The sequence below is a fragment of the Dipodomys spectabilis genome, unplaced genomic scaffold, assembly GCF_019054845.1.
Source record: "Dipodomys spectabilis isolate Male_0828 unplaced genomic scaffold, ASM1905484v1 ptg000318l, whole genome shotgun sequence".
NCBI classification, from domain to species: Eukaryota; Metazoa; Chordata; class Mammalia; order Rodentia; family Heteromyidae; genus Dipodomys; species Dipodomys spectabilis.
In genome coordinates, this window is record NW_024870995.1 from 228083 (window position 1) to 247500 (window position 19418).

The following is a 19418-nucleotide window of genomic DNA, read 5'->3' on the forward strand; positions in this document are numbered from 1 at the left end:
CCTTGGGATGCAGCGCTTGCCCTTCCTTGTGGTGCTCCATTTCCCCTGCAGAGAACACACAGCCCCTGGAGCCAGAAACCACATCAGGGCAGACTTCTGTCTCCAGTCTCAGTGGGCCAGCTCTCCACGTGGTGCCTTGTGGGCAGGCTATTCACAGTGGGCACCGGAAGGGCAGCATGTGCTGTGCTTGCTCGGGTGGTGGGGCAGCAGCGAGGAAGCGCTGGTGGTGCATCAGTGTGAGGACAGCCTTCTTCGTGGAGATGGAGGACAGAGTGAGTGGAGAAGAGATGAAAGACTAGCAGCTGGGCACTGGTAGCTGAGATCTGAGGAACCTGGTTTAAAGCCAGCCCCAGCAGGAAAGTCCGTGAGCTTTTTCTGCATATGTGGTGCTGAGGAATCAAACCTAGGGTCTCATGCATGCAAGGCAAGCACTCTACCACTGAGCCGCCTTCCCAGTCCATGAGACACATCTCCAATAAACCACTAAGAAAACTGGAACTGACACTGTGGTTCAAGTGGTAGAGCACTAGCTTTGAGCTGAAGAGCTAAGTGACAGCGCCCAAGCCCAGAGTTCAAGCCCAAAACCATAAAAAAAAAAAAAAAAAGGTAAGACAGACTTAGCAGTAGAGTTCAAGCCAGAGCCAGGCTAGAAGGTGGTTACAGTGTTCTGAGTTTGTGATTTTAGTATTAAAATCCATTCTCTCGGGGCTGGGAAGGTGGCTCAGTGGTAGAGCGCTTGCCTTGCATGCCTGAGGCCCTGGGTTCGATTCCTCAGCACCACATAAGCAAAAAGAAAAAAGCCGGAAGTGGCGCTGTGGCTCAAGTGGTAGAGTGCTAGCCTTGAGCTGAAGAGCTGAGGGACAGCGCCCAGGCCCAGAGTTCAGGCCCCACAACCGGACCCAAAAACAAAACAAAAAAAATCCATTCTCTCTTATCCACCCAGCTGCCCGACATACTCTGGCTAGTGGTGGTCATACAGCACCTACACTAGCCACTGAAGAATACCAGCCATCCCTTATAGCTGCATTTCACAACTTACAAATCTTCCCCTTTTGCTTTCACTAAAAAAGAAAATGGGCACGGGTGGCTCACGCCTGTAATCCTAACTATTCAGTAGACTGAGATCTGAGGGTCACGATTCAAAGCTAGCCAGGGCAGGAAAGGCCATGAAACTTTTGTCAGTTGTGGGGCTTGAACTCTGGGCCTGGGTGCTGTCCCTCAGCTCTTCAGCTCAAGGTTAGCGCTCTACCACTGGAGCCAAAGTGCTACTACTGGCTTTTTCTGTTTATGTGGTGCTGAATTGAACCTAGGGCCTCCTGCATGCAAGGCAAGCTCTACCACTGAGCTACCTTCTCAGCCCCATGAGACTCTTATCTCTAATAAGCCACAGAAAACCTGAAGTGGTGCTGTGGCTCAAATGGTAGACTGCTAGCCTTGAGCTGAAGAGCTGAGGGACAGCGCCCAAGCCCAGAGTTCAAGACCCATGATGGGCAAACACAAAAATCTTATCAGGTGTGGTGGCATATGACTGCAATCCTACTACTAAGGAAGCTGAGGATGGAGGATCTTGAGTTCAAGGCCAGCCTGGACAATGTAGAAAAAAAGACAAAAAGAAAAAAGTGGCTTACTGACCAGGTACTGGTGGCTCACATCTGTAACCCTAGCAACTCAGGAGGCTGAGATCTAAGGATCATGGACTGAAGCCTTCCTGGTCAGAAAAGTATTATGAAACTCTCATTTCCAATAAACTACCAACTAAATAAAATAAATAAATAAATAAAAAGCCAGAACTGGAGCTGTAGCTTAAGTGGTAGAGTTTTAGCCTTGGACTTGAGCAAAAAAGCCCAGGGACAGCATCCAGGCCTTCAATTCAAGCTCCAGGACTGGCAGATGTGTACCCACACACACAAAGCAGCTTATTGAAGTAAAATACAAAGGTGCACAAGTGACAGTGGAAAGATGACTCAAGAGCCAGAAAAGCAGCACCCAGATCAATGATGATGTGGCCAAAGCAGAGCTCGGACCCTAAACCTCTCTAGCTCCCCAGTGAGTCACTGTCCTGGCACCACTGACACATTTTATTTTGGAATCTCACATAAATGAGACCTTATAGTTTGTCCTTTACAATTTTATTTTTTGGTCAGTTGTGGAGCTTGAACTCTGGGCCTGGGTGGTATCCCTCAGCTATTTGGCTCAAGGCAACTGCTTGAGCCACAGCACCACTTCCAGTTTTCTGGTGGTTAATTGGAGATTAGAGTCTTAACGATTTTCCTGCCTGGGCTGGCTTTGAACCATGATCCTCAGATCTCAGCATCCTGAGTACTTAGGATTACAGGCGGGAGCCACTGGTTCCCGAATCCTCTCCACCCCCCCCCCCTCGCCCCTTTTTTTGTCAGTCATGGGGTTTAAACTCGGTTTGGGCAATGTCCCTGTGCTCTTCAGCTCAAGGTAACGCTCTACCACTTGAGCCACAGCCTCACTTCCGGTTTTCTAGTACTTTATTGGTGAGTCTCATGGACTTTTCTGCCTGGGATGGCTTTGAACCACGATCCTCATATACCAGCCTCCTGAGTAGCTAGGATTATAGGCATGAGCCACTGGTGCCCAGCAACTGTACCATTTTGAGTCAGAGCACCACTTCTGGTTTTCTGGTGGTTAACTGGAGATAGAAATCTCATGGACCGGGCTGGGAAGGTGGCTCAGTGGTAGAGCGCTTGCCTTGCATGCCTGAGGCCCTGAGTTCCATTCCTCAGCACCACATAAGCAAAAAGAAAAAAGCCGGAAGTGGCGCTGTGGCTCAAGTGGTAGAGCGCTAGCCTTGAGCTGAAGAGCTGAGGGACAGCGCCCAAGCCCAGAGTTCAGGCCCCACGACCGGACCCAAAAAAAAAAAAAAAGAAATCTCATGGACTTTCCTGCCCAGGCTGGCTTTGAACCTTGATCCTCAGATCTCAGCCTGTGAATATCTAGAATTACAAGTGAACCACCATTACCCCACCAGTTTGGTCCTTTTTGTTTATATACATCTTTACTACTGGACTTATTACAGGTAATTGAACCCCTCTGATTAGCTGGTTGCTACTAGCTACTCAAGAGGCTAAGATCTGAGGATAAAGGTTCAAAGCCAGCCCACACAAATTGGGACTTTTATCTTCATCTAACTAGCAAAAAGCCAGAACTAGCGGGGTAGTGGTGGCTCATACCTACTCAGGAGGCTGAGATCTGAGGAATAAGCTAGCCAGGGCTGGAAAGTCCACGAGACTTTTACTGACAACTATTCAGAAAAAGCCGATGGGGTGCTGTGACGCAAGTGGAAGAGCACTAGCCTTGAGAAAAAGAATGAGGGACAACACGTAGGCCCTGAGTTCGAGCCTCAGGACTGACGTGCATGTGCACACACACACACAGTCAATGCCAGAGCTCAATGGCTCAAGTGGCAGAGCACCGGCCGTGAGTGGAGAAGCCAAGTGAGTGTGAGGCCCTGAGTCCAAGCTTCAGGACCAAAACAAAAAAGCCCCTTCACCTTCAGATTACGTCCCATTTGTGAGCATGGATTGTGACGGACATTTGGGAAGCTGCTCTGTGACAGTGCTGCTGGGCGTCCACCTTCTGTCCCCCTCACAGCGCAAGACACTCGGTAGTGGACCTGCACAGGCCAGAAGCGAACCTTCGCCTTTAGATCTGGGCCAACCACTTTCCTCATGGGCAGGCCCTTTTCTGTCTGACAGCACAGGCACTCGGAGGCCCGTACTCTCTGGGAGTAACCGTAGAGGGGAATGCTCCATGCAGTGTGCCCCGAGCCGCTGCAAGGGCTGGTGTGGAGGTAGGCCATACTGTCACCTCATTGGCCCAGTTAGCTGCTTCCTGTGGCCCAGGGCCTTGCTGTGCTCTTGAGAGCTAAGTGAGGAGGGTGGACTGATCCTCTGCTCCTCCGTGGAGAGGCTGGCACAGCTGGCCTTAAAACCACGCAGCACCCAGGTAGCTGGCAGCTGCACGCCACCTGCCTCTGTGGCATGTGGCATCTGTAGCGAGTAGCCCTTGGCCCCAGCTCCCTGCTCCACAGCATTCCAGGGACGCTATCTCCAGCTCCACAATGAGGCCTTTGAGATGGACACTCCCCCACTCACCCCACCCCACAGCCTGACTTCAAAGGACATGAGAATCCAGCCTCTGGCAGGGAGGCCACATCCTTCCTCTGGCAAGCATCCGCTGGTGGATACCGGAAATAGGGTGCCCTGCCTGGGGACTCCCTGTCCTGGATCCCACGGGCCACACCTGTCGGTGCCTCATGGGAAGATAAGGCTGAGCTGGAGTCAGCTTCTGGCTGTGGACAGGGAAACAGGAGGCAACATGAGCCCCAGATGAAACCATATGCTCAGGGCTGGCTGAATTTCAACTTTTAGCTCTAGTGTCCTGGAGTGACCACCACTGACTGGGGCTTTAGGAGCTTTTGCTGCAGTCCATGGCGCTGTCTTCCATGCAACACGAGTTGCGAAGAGGAGCTTTACTAGCTGGTTGGCTGCATACCCGGTTCTTGCAGCAGACCAGGCACACCGCAGGCCATATTGCTTCTACTCCATATGCGGACAGGCTACAGGAGCCTCTGCAGAACTGGTACCTGCCTTCATTCAGCCAAACCCCATTTGGATGAGTGTTGTTGCCTGGCAGAGGCCCTACTGGCCCTGGCTTGCTTCTCCTAGGAGCTCCAGCTCCCAACTATGTGAACCTGCCAGTCAGGCTCCCGCTGGGGGCCAGCCTGACTTCTCATGAAGGCCAGATCACTCCAGGAGGCCCCTATATGGAGATGGCAAACAGGCTTCCTTCCATGCACCCACCATGACTCAAGACAAAGGGCAACAGGTCAGCAGTCCCACACTGAGCACACAGCCTTCTAGGGAGGCTGAGGGTTCAGGAGGAAGCAGGTGCACCATGAAGCCTGGTCTGTCAGTCCAGGATTGAAAGCTGTTTCAAGGACATGTGCCAGACCCTCCTGAGGTCCCCGGTCCCACCAAGGCCACCAGCTACCCACAGAGGTAACTGGACAGCAGTGGAGCCTCCTAGCGATGGAGGTGACTGAGGGCAGGACTCGGGTGGGACCTTCTGCCCCACTGGCTGCCCCTGGCGGGAGGAAGATCTGGGCTGTGAGATGCCTGCTAGTTTGTAGCCTTAGCTGGGATTCTTCCAGAAGCAGCTTCTGAGTTACAGGCCTCTCACCCTGTCCAGCTAAGGCCAGTGGCTAAGGTACAGTGTGTGTGGCTCCCTGAGTGGCCAGCTGATCCAGGATCTACAAAGCAGCAAGCTCACTCTCGGACTAGGGTTCAACAGCTAGAGCACCCTGTCTGCCCTCCTATCAAATGTCTCCTGATCTCTATCCTGTGTTACCCTGATCTACCTGGGACAATTTTCCTCCCTAAACTTGCTTCTCTGTCTTCCCTTCGATTCTGGGCATTCCTGTCAAGTTCTGTAATGGTTTTGGGTCAGAGGTATAGGTGGGTGGTGCAGCATACGTGCATCAGCATGTTCAAGGCCCGAGGTGGAACCTCCAGCACTGAAATTATGCTGGCACAGCATTTGTGGACAGCATGGCATCCATCCACTCCCCCCCCAAATTATGGCATCTGGCTGGGAGACTCCAACATAACCCCTAGCTGCTTAGAAGGAAGAGAGCACAGTCCTGAGAGCTGTGTGTGTCTGCTCTACCAACTCTCAAGATAAAAGCACGTGAGGGTGGGGACCCTGCACAGACCCACCGAGCACCAAATCCTGGGAGTGGGACTTGCTCTGGAGACAGAATGCTGAGTCTCCAGGGCTCCGGAAAGAGAGTTCATCCACAGCAGCTGAGCGCGGTCCATTTATATTTACAGGAGAACAAGATGCAGGCCAGCCATACATTCAGGGAATCAGTCAATTCAGACAAAGGAAATCAGGAACATAATTAAGGAGCACTGGGCACAACAACGTCTGCAGACGACTCAGTCCCAATCTCCCTCGCCCTCAGGATTGTCCTCCCGAGCAGCCTCCAGGTCATTGAAGTGGAAGTTGGCCATCATGTCGCGAACGGCCAGCATCAGTCTGTTCAAGCCTTGGTTTCGATTCAGACCTCCAGCCACTCCTTCTTCCGGCCTCTCCCCCTGCACATGAGACATGTCTGAGCAGGGACCGCCTGTGGCAGGACTTGGGGTTGGGACCCAAACTGGAGTTCTCTCTAAAGCCTAGGGCAGCCAATACTCCAGCACTGGACTCGACCCTACTAAGTCCCTGGGCAAGGCAAAAAAATGCATATGTTCAATCCAAGCCCTGGACCATGGGGTCCACCAGCTACGCTGCCTCACAGCATTCACAGCTTCACAAGTCTCTACATCCCACGAGGACGGCAGCCTCTGGGCAGGATATCCCTGAAGCCCTGCCCTGTTCCTGTATGTCATGACACAACTCACTCATGGATGTGACTATACCTACTCAGCAGGAGAGGCCAAGACAGGATCAACATACCTCTGTGGTATAATTTGGCAATAATGACCGGAAGAAGAGAGCAATTGTGTTTCCATGGGTGATAGAATTTAGCCTGAAAGAGAAAGTCAAGGAAGGTCACAAAAACAAAACTAAACAGACATTGTTTAGGCCAGCTCACGATAGCCCCATCAATTGCTGGGTCAGCCAGCAGACCAGGCCCAGTGACAGGTCATGGCCAGGTCAGGGGGGTCAATGAGGGAGAGAGAGAAGGGTATCAGGGTACTGCCTTTACACAGCCTGGCCTGCTGAACCACATGGAAAAAAAAAAGACGTGACCATGATCAGGCTGCTGTGGCTATGGCTGAGGCTCCTTGCCCAGGAACATCTGTGGTTCCAGTGTGCTCTCAGCAGGTGAGGGCTGAGGAAAGCACTCAGCAGTAGGAAAAGAAAGGCAAGAGACGCCAGGATGGTGCGAGAGGTTCCTGCTGGTGACAGGTAGCTGAGGCCGCCCCGCCACACGCAGGGAGGGCAGTGAAGGAAGGGCTGTGTGGGCCAGGCCACCACAGCCAGCAGGGTGTGCCTGAACCAAGAGACATTGTAAGCTTCACGCTCGTCTACTAGAGAACTTAATGGGGATGGTTTCCTCATGAACATGCAGTCCGAGATTCCTTTCCCTTTCCTATTTCTCTTCCTTTCTGTAGTACTGGGAATGGATCTCTGGGACCCGTTTCTGCAAGGCCAGGGCTCGTCCACCCCAGCCACACCCCTGGTCTGCGGCCCAAATGTTATAAAAGGGTCATTGCTGTACTCAGTGTGTCCCACCAAGGCCTACAGGCACGTTCCTTGAAGCAGGAGAGCCTTTCTGGGGCCACTGAGGATGGAGCAATGGGGGTGTGGCCAGTGAGGCAGTCGCTTGATTTTGAAGGCCAGGAAGGAAGGGCAAAGACGCCTTTCATGACCTGGATTCCAAAAGCTGCTCACAAATCAGGCTCTGAAGGGGTCCCGTGAATGTTCACCCAGGCACATAGACCTCACTGCAGCACTCTGGGCTTATGCTTGGTTCTGGGCACAGGGCTTTCGCACATGATGACACTGCTGCTAGATGAATAGCCCACATCCTCTGGCCAAAGCACAAGTTCTTCCTCTCTGAGGCAGGTGACTGCTGCTTCCTGGCCAGGCCCTGTCCTTCCTGTCACACCACTTACCCAATGGTCTGTCACTGAAGTTTTGATCATGTGCTCACCTCTAGGTTCTATGCTTCGCCTGTTGCCCACCGCCCGGAGCACTCCACAAAGCATTTACAAGGGCAGAGCTGGTTTCTTTATTGTAACGTTTTTGAATTAGAAAGTATATATTAGCTAGGGGCTGGTAGCTCATGTCTGTACTTCTGGCTGCTCAGGAAGCTGACATCTGAATAAAGATCATGATTCAAAGCTACTTTGAGCAGAAAAATCCGTGAGACTTCATTTCCAATTAACTAGCAAGAAAAGCTGGATTGGAGGCATGGATCAAGTGGTAGAGCTGAAAGTGCAATGCTCTGAGTTTAAGACCTAACAGCAGTGTGTGCCTGCACACACATGCACAAACCTGCCTGCAAACAGTACAATGTGAAGCTTCACTGGTAGTCCCACACATGCATGGAATTTACCTGGGCCACATCCACCCCTCATATCACTCCAGAGGTGGTTTCTTCTTTTGTGTCCCACTGTATCTCTCCTACTTGCTACAAAACCCAACAGGAAAGTACTCAGATGCTGGGATGGCTCTCTGAATGCTTGTGCTTGCTTCTCCATCTCCTGCTCTGCAGGGTGGCAAGCCCCCGAGCACCTCCAAGCCCTGACCTAGGTCTGTGTAAGCGTGACAGCAAAGCAGGGGCAGGTACCTCTCTGGTCTGACGTAGGAGTAGATGGTGTCCAGGGGCGGCAGAGGGTCAAACCCCATCACAGACTGCGTGGTCACATCCTTCAGAGGGACACAAAACAGAGACGCTGGAGCACGCTGGGAGCCCCTGCCTTCCCAGCAGTGAGGGGCTCCCAACCTGGATTGCATGGGTCTAGTAGGAGGCAGCCACATGTCTGGCTGAAATGCCTGAGTTCTGTACCAAGAAGCTTCAAAGAGTGGGAGTGGGGATGGTGGAGGAGCCTCCCGTCCAGCAGGAGGCAGTACAGTCACAGTTCAAAACACCCCACCCCTTGAGGGGGGGTGGGGAAAGCAGACACTAGTGTCAGCAGTGACAGTGGTAGATGGGGACCCCAGGCCAGTAACCAGAGCTGCTGGTCTCTCACGCAAAACGCTAGCACACCAGATGGCCCATCCTTACTTAGCCCATGATTTGAAGCACCATGCTCTACTGGACAGGAGGGGAGCCTTGGCGCCTGAGACCAGGCTGGCAGTGTCAGTAATGAGAGACAACAAGGAAGTCATGGTTAAGCCAGGGAGTGCTTGAAAGCCCTCATGGAAGCAGCCCACCATCAGCCGTTCCCTGCTCCTCCCATTATATTCCTCTAGGTCACGTTTCAGATAGTGGCAGCCAGGGCCTAGCCTGGGGCAGGGAAGTCAGTACAGGCTGGGCTGCAGGGGGACACAGCCCAAGACCTTGCTGAGACAGCTCACCAAGTCCATGGTGCAGAGATACAGGCCTAGCCTCCAGATGGCTGAGGAGAGGAGCCCTCTGTCCTAGCCAGGCCTGCCTAGCCCACCAGTGTGTGACCCCAAGTCACTGGCCCCTTTTTAGGGCCCTCTCTTACCGGGGGCAGGGCAGCAACGGCTTCCTTGATCTCCGAGAGGATCACATGGCGGTGGATATTTCTGGGAGCACGCTGGAAAAGCACCTTCCTTCTAAGGCCAGGAAAAACAAAACGAGTAATTGGTACTCATCAAGGGAAAAATCAAGCAAGCCCCACTGATTCTGGAACCAGCCCAGAAGGAGCTGGTTCCCTCAGACTGGCCAAGAACCTCCTTCCATCTCATGCTCAGGGCCAGTCCTCTGGCCCTCTTTAGGGTCTCCAAGGGCAGACTGTGGAGACAAACCTGGCAGTGGCCTAAATAATCCCACCCTTATCTGTGAGACAGGAATGATGGCAGCTGCAGCCATGGCTCAGAGAATTTGCTCAGTGCGGGGAGCCGGGGCGAATGCCATTACAAGATGGCGCCCACTTCCTTGCAGCTTTGAGGTAAACAACTCCATATTAGGCAGTGCTTGGCGGGACTGTGGGTCCCGGGCTTTGCGCATGCGCGAGCCACGTAGAGTCCCCAGCCAATCCCGTGGCACCTGGTGACGGTGAAAGGCAGACGACCAATGATAGAACGACCCGTGTTCCTATTCCCTATATAAGCGGCCACATTTCTGTACACGGGGTCTCTTGCTCAAGCTCTCCCATCAACTCAAAAGCTCTCCAATAAAGTGTGATCTGAGAAGACTCCTGGTGTGGTGGTCGTTCTTCCTCGCTGGCCGAGAAGGCGTTCGCCGCAGCTCAGGCCATCTCCACAGTGGGCGCGAATGCTGGGCACCCCTCCTGCTGGGCTGGGGGAGGGGAGCAGTCCACAGAGCCGGCCCGGCTGCTCACGCCTGTCATCCTAGCTACTCAGGAGGCTGAGGTCTGAGGATTGCAGTTCAAAGCCAGCCCGAGCAAGAAAGGCCCTGTGACTTTTTTTTTTTTTTTTTTTTGGGTCGGTCATGGGGCTTGAACTCTGGGCTTGGGCCATCCCTGCGCTCTTCAACTCAAGGAGAGAGCTCTACCGCTTGAGCCACAGCACCATTTCCGGTTTTCTAGTGGTTTTTATTGAGATAAGAGTCTCACCGACTTTCCTGCCCGGGCTGGCTTTGAACCGCAATCCTCAGATCTCAGCCTCCTGAGTAGCTAGTATTACAGTTGTGAGCCACTGGCGCCTGGCACCCCTAAGACTCCATCTCCAATGAACCACCAGAAAACTGGAAGTGGCGCTGTGGCTCAAGTGGTAGAATGCTTGCCTTGAGCTGAAGAGCTGAGGAACACCGCCCAGGTCCAAGCCTCAGTCTCAAGTCCTTGGTGGCTCTGGGAATTGGTGTACCCGCCAGCCTAGCTGCTGCAATCTCCAGAGTCAGGGTCTATGGAGGGCCACAGACCAGACAAACTGCACACACAGGCAAGGGCTTGTTCTTTATAAGCAGCACGTCAGGTTATAAGCCACTAGAATCCCTACATGTGGGAAAGGAGAAGCCAGCATGGTTAACTGTGGGCACCTGCTGGCTTCAATGTTTCCCTAGTGATGGTGAGATTGACAAGTGTCACAGCAAATGTGGAAAAAAGCTCATGGTCAAGATGAAGTTAGCCGGGTGCCAGTGGCTCACACCTGTAATCCTAGCTACTCAGGAGGCTGAGACCTAAGGATCGTGGTTCAAAGCCAGCCCGGGCAGGAAACTCCATGAGACTTTTTTTCGGGGGGTCCAGTCGTGGGGCCTGAACTCTGGGCCTGGGCGTTGTCCCTCAGCTCTTTACCTCAAGGCTAGTACTCTACCACTTGAGCCACAGTGCCACTCCAGCTTTTTTCTTTTTGCTTATGTGGTGCTGAGGAATGGAACCCAGGGCCTCATGCATGCAAGGCAAGTGCTCTACTACTGAGCCACCTTCCCAGCCCCCGTGAGACTCTTATCTCCAATAAACCACTAGAAAACCGGAAGTGGCGCTGTGGCTCAAGCGGTAGAGCGCTCACCTTGAGTTGAAGAGCTGAGGGACAGCGCTCAGGCCCAGAGTTCAAGCCCCACGACTGACCAAAAAAAGATGAAGTTAAAACAATGTGACTTGGGGCTGGGAAGGTGGCTCAGTGGTAGAGCGCTTGCCTTGCATGCATGAGGCCCTGGGTTCGATTCCTCAGCACCACATAAGCAAAAAGAAAAAACCCGGAAGTGGCGCTGTGGCTCAAGTGGTAGAGTACTAGCCTTGAGCTGAAGAGCTGAGGGGCAGCGCCCAGGCCCAGAGTTCAGGCCCCACGACCGGACCCAAAAAAAACAAAACAAAACAAAACAAAAAAAACCCCAGAAAAAACAAAACCAAAACCAAAAAAAACCAATGTGACTACACCATCACACACACCGTTCTGTGCAGACAGTGACAGCAGCTTACCCCAGGGCCCTCCAGGGCCCACCGACAGCAGCAGTTTATACGCTTGCCCCTCCAACCTCACAAGAGCTGCTTTTTGCAGTTCACAGTCCTGCTGCCCCACAGCTGTGACCCAAGGAGGGCAGAGCAGGTGCTGATGCCAGATGCGGGGCGCCCCACCCAAGCTCTGGAAAGCCCCGCTTAGCTCACCTGCTCTCACAGGACCCCACGACAGGGTCTCCAGCATCTACTATCTGCAGAACCTCTCGGACATTTTCCTCCAGCCAGTTCATGATGGCAGGTTCTTTCCAGAGAAAGTGGGACCTCCCGAGGTACAGATTCACCAGTTGGCTCAAGGCAGGGGGCTGGCTGTGGGAGAGTAGTATCCGTAAGCAGAAACCTCTCCCAGCAGGACCTCAGTGGTAGGCAGAGGGAGGTCCAGACTGGCCCAAGCAGTCTGTGGACAGTGGGGTCACTCCACAGACTCATAGAGTGTGTGATGTGCATGTCTGTATCAGCATGGAGCAGGCCCTGGAGGTCAGCCTGCAGCCTGCTGATGGAGAGACAGGGCTGGGTTTCCATAGGCTACATCCTCCCCCTGTTCCTACTACTGTGACGGTCGAGCTCAGCCCTTCCATGTCCCCGTGCTGAGGCCCTCGAGGGCTGTACACCCACCTCATGCCCTGCTCTCCCACTCTCATAAGCAGGCATCTTTGTGAACCTCATGTCTTAGGTCAGAGGGTGCTCACTTGCTCCAGCGGCACTTTTTCTCTCAGAGGTGAGGATGTCTTTTACATGGATCAGAGTTCCAGAACCTTCCTCCTATGGAAATCAGTCCCGGCTCCCCCAGAGGCTTCCTGCCCCCAAGGCTGTCAAAACGGAGGGCACAGATGCCCGGAGCTACACCCTTGTGTTCCACTCCGACCCTTCAGTGCCACAGCCCCTGAAAGCCCTTCTGCTGCTGTGAGGGGGAGCAGTACCCACAGACAGTTAGTTACCTTATCTCAGCATCTGGTCCAAAGAAGCGGTGGCTTGAGACTGTGGCATCGGGCCGCACACTGCAGTATTCGAGCAAGGGCATGAGGACTGCGGGAGAAGCAAGGGCTCCGTGAGCTTATGACCTCATTACACTTGCTCCCACCACCCATGGCGGATGACAAGGGACTTAGTAAGGTCCCTGTCACAGACACAGCTAGCTATTTTTTTTGTTGGCCATGGGGCTTGAACTCAGGGCTTGGGCACTGTGCCTGAGGTTTTCTGTTCAAGTCAACTGCTCTGCCACTTTGAGCCACAGCCCCAGTTCTGGCTTAGGGGGTCAATTGGAGGTTAAGAGTCTCATGGACTTTTCTGCCCAGGCTGGTTTCAAACCATAGTCCTCAAATCTCAGCCTCCTGAGTAGCTAGGATCACAGGTGTGAGCCACCAGCACTGGCCTATCACTGGGTATTTTTAGGGTGAAGGACGTTGGGACAGCCAGTGGGGCCTTGTTTTTGACCAGCACTGAGTTACTGCTGTTGAGGGTTCAGATTAGAGGCTGGGGTTTCTACCTCAGAAATAGAAGCTTGTCCTTTAACCTTCTAGTGCCCTCACCTGTAGTGAGACAGAGTTAGGCATCATCCCCCTTTAATGGGTAGCTGGGTATTTTTTTTTTTTTGGTCAGTCGTGGGGCTTGAACTCTGGGCCTGGGCGCTGTCCCTCAGCTCTTCAGTTCAAGGTGAGCGCTCTACCACTTGAGCTACAGCGCCACTTCCGGTTTTCTGGTGGTTTATTGGAGATAGGAGTCTCACGGTCTCTCCTGCCCGGGCTGGCTTTGAACCGCGATCCTCAGATCTCAGCCTCCTGAGTAGCTAGGATTACAGGCGTGAGCCACCAGCGCCCGGCTGGGTAGCTGGGTATTTTAACCGTATGAAGACCAGACCTCATGGAAGACAGATGGAGGTGGGAGCCACCGGTGCCCTCCCACAGGTCCAGACGTGGGTCAGTAGGTGGCACGCTGGGCGCTGTCCTCCCTGCCCAGCCCCGTGGCAGGCAGCATTCTGGCTGAGTACTGGCTTGGTGATAGCCTGCATATGCAAAGCTGCCAGTGGCTTCTGAAGACCCTTGTGAGGTAGCAGGGCCAGTTCTGCCGTGCAGCACACAGGCTGCCTAGTCCTGCATCACCTCTACGAGTTGTCTATGGAAGCCCAGGAGCTGCCAACTGTATTGAACCTCAGAGATCATAGGTGGCGTCTCAGTTAACAGAGCCGACCCTATGGTCAGGGAGCAGACGGAAGCATGCTGAGACCCTGCCCAGTGTGTCTGTGGGAGCCCTAACAGCTGTATAGCACAATAACATCTCCAGGCTGATGCCCATACACTACCTCTGGGCCGGGCCTAGACACTCTCTGCTCCGCTTTTCTCCCTAACAGCAAAATCTGTATAACATAGTGTATCTCTGGCTGACATCATGGTCTTTCTCTCACCTGCTACTAAGCCCCAAAGGGTATGGATGTGTCCCTCTCCCTGCTGTTCCTTGTACTTGGCCAGATTTCTAAGCACCAGTATAGCAGTTGTTTAGTCCTGTTAGTGTGTATATGTCCTTTACTAAAAGGAGGGTTAGAAGCTGGATCTGTCCCACCCTGAGGAAGGCAAGTTATCTTCGTGGGCAGATCCCACTCTCTAGGGAACACAAGAGGAAGACGGCCCTCTGGAAGGCATACATCCCTCCACAGGCATGGCACCTACCTCCAGGAAACATGGTGAGCGCCTGCTGGACCAAGAGAGAGGCCTTTTCCCTTGCAGAGCTGAGCTCATGCTCAGGGAGGTCTGTTTGCTGACTCAGGAGAAAATATGCCAGTGGAACCGAGAAGGCAAAATTTGGGAGCTGAGACAGGTTCCGATGAGCCTATAAGGTTAATGAAGAAACAAAGTCTGGGCCCTCAAGGTCATGAAGACAAAAAATGTGAAGGTTCTATTAGGAGACAGATCTAAGGATTGAGGCTTGGAAGCCAGCCTACACAGACAGACCTTTATCTCCAATTAACCAGCAAAAACAAAAACAAAACAAAACAAAACAAAAAAACCCTGGAAGTGAAGGTATAGCTCCACTCCATAGTGCACCAACTCTTGAGTAAGCAAGCTGAGCAAGAGCTTAACCTCCTGAGTCCAGGCACTAGACCTCCCAAAAGATACCAAGTGAAGGACTACAGAGACTCAGATGCTGTCAGGTACCCCCACAGAGCCAGACACAGCTGGTGGGTTTCATGAAGGTACCTCCTTAACTCAGGATAAAGAAATACAGAAAACGCAACATTTGTCTAAAGAGATTTTCTGTATGCACAGGACTAAAGGACAGGAGAGGGTGGGAAACAGCCTCACCAGAAGAAGGATGCTCCATCAGCTAGTGAGGGCCTGAAGAGCGGAGGCTTAGCACTTGCTCTCAGCTCTGACAGCAGGGAAGCCAGCCCTTTCTCTGTGTGAGTCAGTGAAGACGAGATGTATCAACACCTCACCATTCAGAGAAGCCATTCTCTCCCTTCACTATGCATGTATGTAACAGACATGAGATTTACTATCCTTCTCCCCTTAAAATGAAATCATCTTCAAAGTGTGCTATAATCTTAGAAACAAGCACAAAACCTCTCCCACAGCCCTGTTTTTGTGAGACCCCCCAGAACCTCTCCTTGTGTTATTCTGTGCAGGAGACTGAACTAGGCTTGGGTGCCATCCATTAGCTTTTTTGATCATGGCTAGCACTCTACCACTAGCTCCACTTCTGGCTTTTTGGTGGTTAACTGGAGGTATAAGTCTCATGGACTTTCCTGCCTAAGCTGGCTTTAAACCATGATCCTCAGATCTCAGTCTCCTGAGTAGCTAGGATTACAGGTGTGAGCCACTAGTGCTGTGCAGCTCCCTAGTTTTATGAGCTCCAAATATTTCTGGAAAGTGGAATGTTTTATTATGTGTGGAAAACATGTACTATGAAAATGTTCAAGCATAGAAACAGTGTTGTCATCCCTCTGCCCCCCCAGTCCTTGCTTTTGGGAGGGGGGGGGGAGGGGAAGCGAAGGCTGACACCTCCTCCACATGAGATAAGAGGAGCTGGGTGCTGCTTAAACTTTCCAGTAGCTGCATTAGAAAGACGTAGCTAGTTTTAGCACATAGCTTCTAACCTAGTATGCCTCACTTCACTTCACAGAGTGAGCGCCGACCCGGTCTGGCGTGAGGCCTGCGCCAGTTCCACTGCAGCGGGCCGGCGTCTGGGCCTGAGGATGTTGTGCCTCTGCAGGACATGGACTGGACAGTGTGCTGGAGTCCCTACGCTGGTTTGAGGGTACTCTCTACTTCATGGCTGTACCCTACTGTACAGGTGACAGCCTGCTCTAAGGCTTTCACAACTTCCCATCACTATGAGCACTATGTGCACGTCTTTCTGCAGCAAGCAGTGTGTGGTGCCATGCGTCTCGACACTAAGCTACTAGACTACATTCTAGGGAGACTAGATTCTGTTCAAAGTAGGAGGGAGCCAACAAGGTGGGAGTACCATGGTATTCACCCTAGCTCTTATATCCTCGCCAGTGCACTGGGAAACTGCCCTTTGGACACATAGTGTATGGACAAAGAAGGCGAGAGAGACACTGACACACTTGAGTCACAGTGTGCTCAGACTCACACCTACCTCCCACTCCTGGAACAGCTGGATCAAGTACTCGTAGTTCCGGGCCCGTAAGGCCAGGTGGTCCACAAGCAGCAGCATGCATAGGGGGTCCTCATCTGGCTCGAGGCTTCCAGAGACAAGCACAGCAAGCCAAGAGCAGAGGGGAAAGAGAGGTATATCATCATGGCTAGTCCCCAGACCTGGGGCTGCTGTGGTGAGGACGGATGGTAGCTTGGCTTGGGTGGACACTCACCTCAGGATGAGCTTGCAGTATTCCAGAGCTGTGCGTGGACAGCCTCGTTTCTCCAGGAAGCTCATCTGCTTGTAGAGGGCCAGATAGAAGCTCCTACATTTGAAATGGTTAAAGCAACAGCAGAGTCACAGAGCACAACTGAGAGACATCTATATGTTCCATCTCTCAGTAAACATTCTGTCTGGATGAAGGTATAAGCCTTTCTTTTAGTATAAATGTACTTACATATGAAAAACATATGGATAGGTCTAATGTTGCCCAAGATCATTTTGAAATCTTGTTTTTAATCACCTCAGACTCCCAAGTGCTGGGACTACAGGTACTACCATGTCTGATTAAAATCAAGCTCGTTAGAAGACTTCATCTTTATGTGTTTTTGTGTGTGTGTGTGCGCGTGCCTGTGCGCGCGCCAGTCCTGGGGCTTACACGCTACATAGACTCTTCTGCCCAGGCTGGCTTTAAACTGCAATCCTCAGATCCCAGGCTCCAGAGTCACTAGGATTACTACCTTTGTGGGTTTTGTTTGCTATTTATCATGGAAAGGAAGAGAGTTAAAATCTGTTAAGAGTTATGATCTTACTTTACACTCAGTGCTAATGGTGGGTAACTTTAGTTACCCTCATTCACTTTAGAACCCGTTTCAAAGAAACGGGAAAAGACAAAAGCAACACAAAGCCATCCAGTGGAGACAGTCGAGATGCAGCACCCAGTGCAGATGACAGGACACTGGGTGTCCTACACAGGAATTCGCCAGAACAGCCAGAGCAGGGCACTGGATGTGAGAAGGGGTCTACTGCAGCTGCCCAGGCCTGATAAGTGGGCTAATGCCAAAGGCTGGTAAGGGAAAGAATGGCAATCACACAAATCAAACTGAATCTCCACTGAACACAGCTTAAAAATCAGGACCCATGCCTGCAAAGCATGCTAAAATATTCTCAACTGAGAGAATTAGCCTTCTCCTCCAAATACACAAGAAAACATAATTATAGACATCACTGTAGCAAGGTAGCCTGTCAGACTCACTGCTAACTCAGACGGGTTTTATTTAGGGCCAGTCTAACCTTGAGTTCTTGCACTTTGGCTGTGAGTACCAAGGCTTGAAAGGAATTCTGGACCTGCAGGGCCCTGGTTCACCTTGAAGACAGATTCTTGCCCCCTGCGCTCTGAACTCAAAGCTGTCACTGGTGTAACTTATGGGCACCTCGTGAAACCTTGCTTCCAAGAACAGGGGCCAGCAGCGACAGGACAGGACCCTCCCCGGAGAGGCTTCAGGACAGGCATGCTCACCTGTTCTCAGGCCTGCGGTAGTCCAGCCGGCAAGTCCCACTGGTAAGGCTGAACAGAGGGTGGAACGCACACTCCATGCTGTACAGTGCTCTCTCTGTGGACCACAGACACACCAAGGCAGGTGTCACAGCCACTGTGTGGCAACTGCGGCCCCCTCTGATGACTCAAAATAGAGAAAATCCTGGACACAGGGCAGGGGGGACCTCCTGGGTATTCTTGATGCCAGTCTGAGTTTACTGCAACGCAGAACTTGTGAGCTTGAGACAGAAAAACCTTAGACACTATGAGGCATGACTGGCACTGTGTTCCGCTAACACTATGTGTGTAACACAAGCATAAACACCCACAAAACCTGCACACTCGTGTTCACAGCAGCACTATCTACAGTAGCCAGAAAACAGACCAAAGGCCCATCAACTGAAGATGGTCTACAAATGTGGTCTACACACAGGTGGAATATTACGCAACCACCAACAGGGTGCAGGTGTAGTACATGCTACAGTACAGACAGCACACACATTTCAGTGAATGAAAGAAGCCACACGTACTTATATGGTTCCATCTACATGAAAGTTCCATACAAGGCAAACTCACAAAGACAGAGCAGAAGAGTGTTCCCGAGGTCAGGGAAGGGCAACAGAGAGTGAGACTTCTTCCACAGGACACGAAAGTGCTCTAAAACAGACCATGGTGGTAGCTACACAATGCACTGCATACTTTCCACAGCCTCTGTCTTCATCTTGTGAAACACTGTCTGCCTGTGCCCAGGAGCTGCTCCAGCGGCAGGCGCAGGGGCTTCTCACCTGTGAGGTCTCGGGCCATCTCCTGGTCCTCCTGAAAACGGCAGGCATCACTGAGCTGCAGAAGTGAGTCGACGTGATAGGGGCTTGTCTGGAGAAGAACCTGCCAGAAAGGAGGAGAGTCCTAGGGAAGGGCTGCAGGCAGGCCCATGTGGGAATAATCCCAGATGCATGGGCCCTGCATATGCTGGGAGTAATGAGCTTCAGAAGGGACACATTTCCCTTCCAATTTAACCAATGATTTGACTCCTGATAGGAACTCAAGAGTCGGGCCTGGTCAGCTTGCCAGGCAAGGTAACAGGTAGCCTTCTTTCCCACCTGGGAACAGGTCGGAGTGCTCACTGCAGGTGAGTGAGCCTGGGAAGCAGAGGGGCCTGGGCATGTAAAGCTAAAGGTACAGGATGCAGACTGAGCTGCCCAGGACCCACGCACTCCCTCTGCTGTTCCAATGAAGTGCGGCACAGGCCGTGCCAGGAGACGCAGGTGCAGGCAGTCCTAGACAGGACTATGTGCTCCTCTCACAGACTGCCCGCTGCTTAGTTCCTAGCACACTTGCATTGTACACAGGTGTCCCTCCTGCTTGGGGAAGCAGTGCCTGCAGGCACACCTCCTCAAATCACCAGGGGGCCTGGCCCTGGTGCAGAGGAGCTGTTCAGACCCTATTCTGCCCAGAGCTGCAGGACTCACGCACCACAATGTTGTTGGGCTCCATGGATTCCACAGCTGCCAGGAACTTGTGCTGGGCCTGCTGGTACTCTTCACTGTGCTCAAATGCGAAGAAGGAAAGACCTTTTTTCGATTCCAGCAGACGCATAGACAGACCTAAGAGGCAAAAGGATATGGGAGAGTGTGCTTGGGCTGGATTGTGGAGTCTTCTGGGCTTTCGGCAGACACACACATCCTCATGCTGTACTT

General features: G+C 52.4%; 1 protein-coding gene across 2 annotated transcripts in view; it reads right to left on the reverse strand.

The window, feature by feature from the left end:
* Window positions 1–5835: 5835 nt before the first annotated feature.
* The window catches only part of Tcf25 (transcription factor 25), a 38149-nt gene continuing 24566 nt past the window's right edge, over window positions 5836–19418 (reverse strand). For both annotated transcript variants that reach the window (XM_042702239.1, XM_042702238.1), the window contains exons 7-18: window positions 19195–19325; window positions 18507–18606; window positions 17704–17797; window positions 16417–16509; window positions 16185–16290; window positions 14252–14411; window positions 12527–12614; window positions 11739–11897; window positions 9198–9288; window positions 8333–8412; window positions 6490–6562; window positions 5836–6128 (exon numbers count right to left, since the gene is read on the reverse strand). In XM_042702239.1, the coding sequence (XP_042558173.1) occupies window positions 5970–6128; window positions 6490–6562; window positions 8333–8412; window positions 9198–9288; window positions 11739–11897; window positions 12527–12614; window positions 14252–14411; window positions 16185–16290; window positions 16417–16509; window positions 17704–17797; window positions 18507–18606; window positions 19195–19325 (1334 nt within the window). In that variant the 3' untranslated portion in view covers window positions 5836–5969. The remainder of the gene's footprint in view (window positions 6129–6489; window positions 6563–8332; window positions 8413–9197; window positions 9289–11738; window positions 11898–12526; window positions 12615–14251; window positions 14412–16184; window positions 16291–16416; window positions 16510–17703; window positions 17798–18506; window positions 18607–19194; window positions 19326–19418) is intronic.